The following is a 9,535-nucleotide window of genomic DNA, read 5'->3' as shown; positions in this document are numbered from 1 at the left end:
AGAGACAAACAAGCAACAACAGTAATCTGAATGATCCATGACTTATCCTTTTGAAATATCAAACTAGTAATCACTACAACATTTTGAGTCTATAACAACGCCTAATTTTGCAAAGGTAAAAAAATTGTTCTTGTAGAGGGCCATATGCAACGTTTTGCGTATTTCATTGTGGTAGGGTATGGACCCGTAATAGAAATTATGCTAAGGCTTAAAAGCGTTCTCGTATATATCAAATAGAACGGCTGTTTATAAAAAATAAATGACAATACTAAAAAAAACGTTTTTATATGAATAATTTCAAGTTATTTATTAAATAAAATAAAATATATACATAAGTTTGTTAAACTAACGACAAATGCTAAATAAAATTGAAACACCTTTTGACCAAAAATCAAAATCAAAATTGAACTCCTTCTTCTCTTCTCTTCTCAAAATCACGAAAGCTAAACCCCCAAAATCATGTTCATCTGAGAAGCTCAGAATCCCTAATTTTCTCATCCCTTTCCGTTGATAAATCCCAAACGACTCAAAAAATTCTCTATCCGTTGGTTTCATCCCCAAAAACCCTAAATTCTTTATCTGTTCAATCCTCCCACTTTTGTGTGGACATTCAAGACTTACGAAGGCAGTGACGTTTGCGGCGATTGACTGACAAAGGTTTTTCTGCGATTCACTAAGGTACATGGTTTATTGCTATCTCTTTCTGGTCGTTTGCTGTTCACGCTGTTAATGCCTTTATTGCCTCTGCTCAGTATCAATTTTTAGGTTTTTTGTCTGAAATTCTATGAATTCGTTCATCTGATTGCAAAGTTGGTTGAATAGATTCTCCCTTTATCCTTCTTGGTGTTGATCGTTCTTGTCCTGACTTTATCTGTTTTTTTTTATTAATATTGAAATTGTGAATGCACAATAATTGTTTAATTGTGAACTTGAATATGTTTTTAAGTTAGCCAATTTTAATTTTATGTTTCCTGGGTAATTAATTTTCTATGGGTGTTTGTAAAAAAAAAAAAAAAAAAAACGATGATGAAAAAATATCTGATATTCAAGAATGAAGTCGAACCTTCCTCTAAAATATACAGGGTATTTTAGTAACTATGTTGCTTCTAATTTGTGGTCATGTGTGGTGGATTGTATTTTAGAGTGTGCTCAATTTGAAGTATTAATGTCTAGAGTGAGCGAGAGGGAGGAGTGCTAGCAACACTCTTTTCAACACTCACTTTAACACCAACTCTCTTATTAGGTGAAACCAATGTTTATGTATAATCTATTTTCAAAGTGTTGATCCTACTTTCACCAATAAGAGAATAAGTTTTAGAGTGAGTGTTGAAAAGAAAGTGTTGTTAGAACACACATATTATAAGTGATGTTGATCTGTCCTAACTAAGTTCAAATGACTTTGGTGGTTTATATCCTAAGACTGTTGAGGTAGCTCGTAAACTTCTAACTGCAAGGCCTTATTTTCTATCATTATATCCATTCATACACACCACTGAAGTGTCTTTGTTAATATTAGCGATTGTGAACCTTGCATATATCATTTTTTTGCCATTGTTTAGGATATAAAAAGTAAGTTATGGTGACCCTGTCTTTGTTAATATTAGTGATGCTTGCATGTATCATTTTATTTCTCCTTTGTTCTTCTTTCTCGTACAGCCCCACCATGACACTAACCGCCATTCATCCATTTTTGAATCCTTAGATGCTTGCATACTCAAATTCGTTAGCCAAATCTTTCAATTAAGCTAAAAGAAAGCAATTGGTATGACAAGACGTTTTCCCTCTCCCTCTCCATGGATGAATTCAACCTCCCCACCCAAACTTTCATCAAATCCTCCATTTTTGTGTGAATTCAAGCATGCATGTGATAACTCATGATCTCTCTCCATTGATGGAAGTGGTAGGAAGCTAAGATGTTGGAGATTATTAGGATCCGAGATTAGAAGAATCATAAGAGACAAAGAGCTTTTGAAGAAAAGATAGTAAAATTCGAAGTTGCTTCAAAAAGGTTCTTTGGCTTTCAAGTGAAGGGGCAGAAGTAGAAAGATTGGTGAAGGGTAAGAAGCTTTGAAGCAAGGCTAGAAACTTGAAACAACTTACAAGATTTTTTTTAGAGATTTAGTGGTTTGGGGCTTTTGGCATCAAGTAGAAATCAATCCTTGAGGTGAGTTTCCTACATGGCTCTGATTGTTGATAGAACATTTAGCTAAAAATTGATAGATGAATATGAGTTTATACATATAGAGAAAATTAGCTAAAACTGTTTTATATATTTTATTCCCTTTAAATGCATTTCAATTGAAATTTGTTATTGATATTTAGATTGATAATTTGCAGAATGAATGAATTTGATACATCACATAATAGGGCTGCAACTACAGGGGATAACCTTAGAAGGAATAGAGAATAAGTTAAAGTTATAGAGCTTGATTCATTGTTATAGTGCAGCCCTTCGACAACTACTAGTTAATTAATAATATACACGAATTCATGAAATTTGCATTCAGTAAGTAATAGTTAATCTAGAGTATTAATTTATTCCTACCTACATGTGGTCAATAAGATTATTAACTATAATGAACCAAGGTACTTAGCAAGTACGCCTTGATTATTCAGATAAGAAGCGTTGTTATGATCCAAGTTAATGATCATGAACATCATTTAAAATGGACGGCTTATGACAGGAAAAATAAATGTTTAACAATAGTTGAACCCTCAGAATTCTACAGGTTAAAACTGTCGGTTATTATTAAATAAAACAATGACATAATTTTGTAAATTAGGAGGGTGGTAAGGATCCAGAAAGAGGTGCAGGTCTGTCTAGCGTGGATTCAAAGTAGTATCTTGTGTAGGTCGGTCTCAAAATGGCTCGGGATGGTATTGTTTTGTCGGCAGTTTTGTTGTAGTATGTTTGTTGATGTGTTTCTTAATTTCTGCTTAGAGTTAACTTGGCTTTTTGTTTTGTAGTGGCTTATATCTTTTTTTATCTCTCAATTTGCTAACTTTGGCTTTTGATTTTTTGCTATTTTTGTTTTGTGGCATTGTTGATTATCTCAGATGTTGTATCTTGTCTTGGTTAGCACATTTTGTTGAAGAATTTCAAGATTTGGAAGCACAAAATGAAGAGATGCAAATGATGTTTATGCGTTTATTTTTCATAGATCAATGATAATTGACATTTTGAACTGGGTTATACATCAAAGACCGAAAATATTATTTGCATCTCAGCGGTTGACAACGGTTGTAAAATGATCAATAGTACCAATTTAATTAATAAAACTTTTCCCATTTAAAAAATAATAATAATGTTATTTATAAGTAAATGAGGCTTGTAAAAAACTATGAACATCTAGACTTCAATGTTATGTATTTGATGTCTCCCATCGAAACCACCTAAGATGAGATTATACCATCTTTTTCTCTAGAATGATTGAATTTCTAGTCTTATGTTGTCTTGGGTAGAAGTAACATTTTCTGCAAAAGACTTTAGAATATTCTAATAGGGAAAGTTGTTTGAAACTTACTGTTGTATCTCTATGTTACCTTTTATATACTTTTTTTTTACATTAAAGACAATTTCAATAACGAAAGTCTGACAATAAATCAAATGTCAAGACTTAAATATAAGACGGAGTTTCTTCGACCCATATGCAATTTAAATTCTTAAGAGCATATTTAGCTAAATAATAAGCAGCTTGGTTGGCTTCACGCCTAACATGCAAAAAAATTAAACTACGAAAACTACCCTTAATACTTATACAATCTCGAATAATAGAGCCAACATAGTTGGGAGGTTGTTGGTGAGCATTTAACGCTAAAACCACATTAGAAGCATCTGATTCTGCTATAAGATTCAGAAAAGACATGTCATTTGCAAATTCCAAACCCTTCCGCATAGCTAAGGATTCTGCAACCTCTGAATTTGGTAATGAAAAGACTTGCCAATAACTAGCATCAACGACAACACCTTCATTATCTCTCACCACAACACCAATACCCCACTTATCACCCTCTATCGGACTTTCTGCGTCAACATTAAGCTTATAGAAACCACTAAAAGGAGGTGTCCAATGAACATCAGAAATTGGCAAAATTGGACCTCCACTTAGTGTATCCACCAACATCGTACTAGCACTCTTAAAATTCCCAATAGATCGTTGTGCCTTTTGAATAATGGCAGCCAAATCAACATCAATCCCCTCAAAACATTTCTTATTTCTAGCACACCATATCTCATAACACAAGGCCAGAACATGGGCTATAATATCCTCATCGACATCAATAATATTTTCCTTTAACCACTTATGAAAAGGAACATACCTGGACTCATGTGAATTAAATACCACACCTAAAGAGGAAGCAAACCATATCTGCTTTGACCAATGACACTCCATAAAGAGGTGTGAAATTGTCTCATTATGTTCCCCACAAAGAACACACGGTCGATCGCTGCTTATTCCTCTTTTAAACATATCATTTTTTACTAGTAATTTTTCATGTAGAATCCTCCAAGAAAAGTGGATATGTCTTGGAATACTTTTTATTTTCCATAATTTTTTCCACACTTGGTGATTATTGTCCTGCATTGAGCTATGTGAGCCATCTGCTTCATGCCTTGCCTTTAAGAAATGGTATGAGCTCTTCACAAAAAAAGTAGCTGACTGTGAAGCACCCCACACAAATTCATTGCAATTGAGAGAAAGAAATTAGCAATTGAAGAATTTGTTGAGCCTTAAAAGGGAGAAAAGTTTCATTAATTAAAGGAGCATTCCAACATCGAATATCATGGTGAATGAGATCTGAGACAAACATAATATCACAATTAGGGGGTTTAGGGGACCAAATCTTGTGTCCATTTTGATAAGGAAGCCAATTATCCTCCCATACATTAATTAGACGACCGTCTCCTACTCTCCAAATACCAGTTTTCTCAATAATATCCACTCGTGCTTGCAAAATACTTCTCCATGTATAACTTGGGCAGTAACCAGTTGAAGCTTTCAAAAAATTGCTTCTTGAAAAATACCTTGATTTCAAACATTGTGAGATCAATAAGTTGTCGTTGTGCATAATCCGCCAACCTTGTTTAGACAACATTGCAAGGTTAAACTCATGAAATGTTCGAAAGCCTATTCCACCTTTCTTTTTTTCCTTACATAATGTCTCCCATTTAATCCAATGAATTTTACGTTCACCTTGTTTGCTACCCCACCAGAACTTACTAATCATACTTTCAATATGCTCACATAAACCCATCGGAAGTCGAAAACAACTCATCACATACGTATGAATAGCTTGAACCACTGATTTGATCAAAACTTCTCTCCCAGCAGTTGATAGAAATTTTTCTTTCCAACCTTTCAGCTTCTTCCACACCCTATCTTGGACAAAATTGAAAACCTGTTTCTTAGATCTACCAAAAAAAGCAGGCAGTCTCAGATACTTTGAATGACACTCAACAATAAAATTGTACCCATTTAATTATTCCCCAATGTTTTTCTTCTTGTACTTTTTGTTGCACAAGATTCATTTATAATAAAAGTTCTCTAAAAATGTATTTTCAATAGGATTAATCAAAACAAATTAAAAAAAATATATCTATATAATACTAACTGCCGACTAAAAATAATAATTTTAGTGGCTTAAAAATATGATATCTTGGGCTCCCGCCCACCAACGGAGCCACTAACTTTAGAGCCTGAAATAATCTAAAATTACTAACCAAGAGATGTAAATGTTTGAGACCTCAAAAGCATCTTTTAAATAGTCTCACAAGTGTTTATGTCTGTAAATAAACTCAAGTAAGTCAATCTAAACTAAACAGACCTTAATTTAACATTTTAAATTATGGTCGCATCGTCTATGTTGTATTATCAACGGACAGTGTTGTCAAATTTTTAACTTTTCCATGTAAAATAGTTGTGTTATAGTGCTATGACATAGCAAAATTTTAACAAATCACTATTGTTCCACTATACTCTATTAGTATATAGTATATCAAACCGTTATTTTAGCATTATAGCTTTGTAGTGTAGCAGAAAGTGAACAAGCCGCTGTTTGCATACTGTTACACTATAAATGAGCTTGTTAAGAACATAGAATTTACATAATACATTATCACATGCCGTTTTGTTAAATAGCGGCTATAGTATTTTGGAATTTGAACAAACCTCTATTGTTCCATGAACACTATTTAGTATATAATGTTGTTAAAAGATGTAACGATATGAATGCAGAAGTTTTATTTGATCTAGTAGCATAAGATATATTTTGTTGATTTATTCTTTGTTACAACAAAGTTGTCGTCTCAGGTTGTATAATTCATTAGACGAGAGATGTATTAACAATTGTGTCAATACATTCTATCGGAGGAAACATGTGTCCTCAGATCGATGTGCTGAAAAATAACTTGAGGCTTTAATCGCAAGTCGGCCTTAAATTTTCAGATATCAACCAAGGAGCATCGATCTACAACAGACAAACAATATTGCAAGCTGGCATTATGTTGAGGATCCAAATAGAAGATTCAAAGAAAGTGGAATGTTGCTGAAAAAGGTCTTGTAATGGTGCTTCTCTAAATTCGTATTGATGTTCATGTGCTTCGATCGTTTTTATCTGATAGATATATCAACATTGCCATGATTTTATTTTCTTGTTTCCTATTTGCACTTCTAACAAAAAGCACTTATGTGATGTTGTTGAATTCCAATGTCTAATATCGAGGATATATAAAGTTAACTCGGTGGTTAAAGTTGATGTATTAAAGAGCGGAATGATAAAGAGGTCGAGGGTTTGATCCTCATATCTTACATAATACTAACATTTCAATTTGTGAGTATGCGAAAAAATGAAAATCAAGTTTTTTTGGTTTTAGAGACACAAGAAATTGGATTATTAGAATCTACAAACTGATAAATTATATGTGTGGAAGCTAATAATGACAGAAGATGAATAGAAGGCTTCAAAATTGATAAAAGAGCATTTTTGTGCTTGCATCAAAATATGTTTGAGTTGAAGGCAAGTCTTGCATTTTGCTGTAACTGGTAACGAGTGGAGCCCCTATTTCAATTAAGTAGGTAAAGCATAAATACAAATACCACATCATTTAAAACATATCACATCATCAATTTTTAGTTCAAAAATATGATGGACAAACTAAAATTGTCAGATTTTGAAATAGAGCGACCAAATCTACAAAACAGTGAAATTAATATTAATTAGTTGGTAAAGTCTAACTCAACTGGCAATGCCGAAATTGTTAGGTTGGCCACCTTCACCCGGGTTTGGACCCGAAACCCTATAATATGTGAGTTTCAGTGGTCTTTACCATTTCGTCTACTGACCAAAAGAAATATTGGAATTGAGCCAAAGATTTATCTTAGTCAACTATATATAGGTTTTGGGATAGCAGAACAAAAAATATTTTTCTTTTGTGAACCAAGATTCATTTCACAAGTTGGCCTCACTAAACAAATATAATTTCATACGCACAATTATATGTGTTTTAAGGACTCAGTTGTCTACCAATCTTACTACGGCATATTGGTAGAACTTTTGTGAAACTACATTATCATGTGAATAAAGAAACAGGAAGATGAAAAGCCATATGAAGCTAGGGTTTTTATACACAAATCTACATTATTATGTGTTTTATACACATATTGACTACAAAATATCATAGAATTTTTTTTCCCTTTTAATTTGTTTTTCTCTTTCAATCTTTTCCTTTCACAAACTTTCTTTTTCCAATCAATTAAATTACGCTACTCATGGAATTTGTGAAATTTCCAATCATATCTTTGACGTTATTATATCTTTGGATTGTGGTCTGAAACTTGAGGCTAGTACATCAATGTTAATTTGACGTTATCATTCATCAAGTACAATAAGGCCAATAATATAATCATGGGGTTCAACATGTAATTATGGCTTACAAATTGGATGGTGCGTAAGGGGATATAGTTCACCAAATAGTAGACAATAGCCCATAAATATAGGGGGAAATAATAATAATAAAACCAGTGGTTCCTGTTTTATAATTTGTTGTTGTATAAATATTTTGGAAATAGATCAAATATTCTTGTAAACAAAATTCAAATTCTTATAATAAACTACACCATCTTTTTTTAGTGAATAAACTATACCAACGTGATAAGCCACTTTGTCAAGGATTAAGGATTGGTTTTAGTCCTTTTTTAGGTTGTGTCTGGTTTAAAAGTTAACTTTCACAAAAGCATGTTGGTTGATTGATTCATGGTTGAATGAGGCAGCTTCGATTTTGAGTTGTAAATGGGTAAAGTGCCCTTCCTTTATCTAGGATTGTCGATTGATGATAACCCCCGGAGGTTGTCGTTTTCGGAACTTGTTGTTAGCCGTATAAAATCTAGACTGTCTGGTTGGCATTTCTTTCATTCGGTGGCCGGTTGATTCTTCTAAAGTCTGTTACGCCTTCTCTGCCTGTCTATGTTCTTTCCTTCTCCATCAAGTATAATCTCTTCCATAGAATCTCTTTTGATTAAATTTTTTTAGGAGGGAGTGAGGATCATAGAAAAGTTTCTTGGGTAGGCTGGAGGTCGTTTGTATGCTAAAGGAGTATGGAGGTTTGGGTGTTAGGCAGTTGAGGGAGTTTAATGAGGCGTTGTTGGGAAAGTTGTGTTGGAGTTTGTTAGTTGATCGAGAGGGTTTGTGGTATCGGGTTTTGATAGCTAGATATGGTGAGGAGGATGAGAGGTTGGAGGATGGGGGCCGGAGTGGTTCTATTTGGTGGAAGGAGGTTGTGAAGATTAGGGATGGGGTTGGGGCTGGCGCAAGTGGGTGGTTTGAGGGTTGTGTTGTGCGACGTGTGGGAGATGGGGTGGATACTCTTTTTTGGCATGATCGTTGGTGTGGTGATGTTCCATTTTGAATTCACGTTAGCAGGTTATTTGATTTAGCTGTAAATAAATCGGTAACGTTTAAAGACATGTTTTCGCGTGGTTGGGGGGGAATGGGTGAGGTGTGGCGGTGGCATAGGAGTTTGTGGGTGTGGGAGGAGGAGTTACTAGAGAGGTGTAGGTTATTACTGCTTGATGTTTCTCTGCAGACTCTTTCATATGATGTGTGGCTACTGGATCCTTCCGGAGGTTACTCAGTTCATGGTGTGTATGTTATGCTCACTGCTAAAGAGAATCTGCATGTTCGGCATGATTTGGATTTAATTTGGCATAAACAGGTTTCGCTAACGGTTTCCATTTTTTCTTGGAGGATGCTTCGCGGTAGCCTTCCGACTAAGTCCAACTTGGCAACGCGAGGAGTGCTTGTTTCAGAGGCGTGTTTATGTGTGTCTAGTTGTGGGGTAGCTGGAGGATGCCCGTCATTTGTTTTAATCGTGTAGATGCTTTAGGTCATTGTGGCCTTTACTGCGGTCTTTGATCGGTTTCGATAGGTTGGACAATCAAGATATTTCATATCACTTTAATCAATTTATTTATTACACAGGTGGTTTGAAAGCACAAAGGTCTTTTCTCCCGCTTGTTTGGCTCCTTACTAGTTGGAT

General features: G+C 34.4%; 2 protein-coding genes and 1 long non-coding RNA gene across 3 annotated transcripts; 2 read left to right on the top strand and 1 right to left on the bottom strand.

The window, feature by feature from the left end:
• Positions 1 to 368: 368 nt before the first annotated feature.
• On the top strand, positions 369 to 3,519 carry LOC112421352 (uncharacterized). Its single transcript, XR_005645978.1, has 3 exons — positions 369 to 678; positions 1,703 to 2,164; positions 3,058 to 3,519. It is a non-coding gene; the product is annotated as an uncharacterized lncRNA (long non-coding RNA).
• A 98-nt stretch (positions 3,520 to 3,617) lies between these two features.
• On the bottom strand, positions 3,618 to 4,394 carry LOC112420751 (uncharacterized). Its single transcript, XM_024780391.1, has one exon. It carries the CDS (start codon positions 4,392 to 4,394, stop codon positions 3,618 to 3,620), a length of 777 nt encoding a protein of 258 aa, XP_024636159.1.
• A 4,187-nt stretch (positions 4,395 to 8,581) lies between these two features.
• LOC112420750 (uncharacterized mitochondrial protein AtMg00310-like) lies at positions 8,582 to 8,905 on the top strand. The gene has a single exon (XM_024780390.1). The coding sequence runs from the start codon at positions 8,582 to 8,584 to the stop codon at positions 8,903 to 8,905; it is 324 nt and encodes a 107-aa protein (XP_024636158.1).
• The last annotated feature ends 630 nt before the right edge of the window (positions 8,906 to 9,535 follow it).

The sequence above is a fragment of the Medicago truncatula genome, chromosome 4 (genome assembly GCF_003473485.1).
Source record: "Medicago truncatula cultivar Jemalong A17 chromosome 4, MtrunA17r5.0-ANR, whole genome shotgun sequence".
Classification (NCBI taxonomy): domain Eukaryota; kingdom Viridiplantae; phylum Streptophyta; class Magnoliopsida; order Fabales; family Fabaceae; genus Medicago; species Medicago truncatula.
Note: the sequence above shows the minus strand (reverse complement) of the source record. Positions and strands in the feature narration are given on the sequence as shown.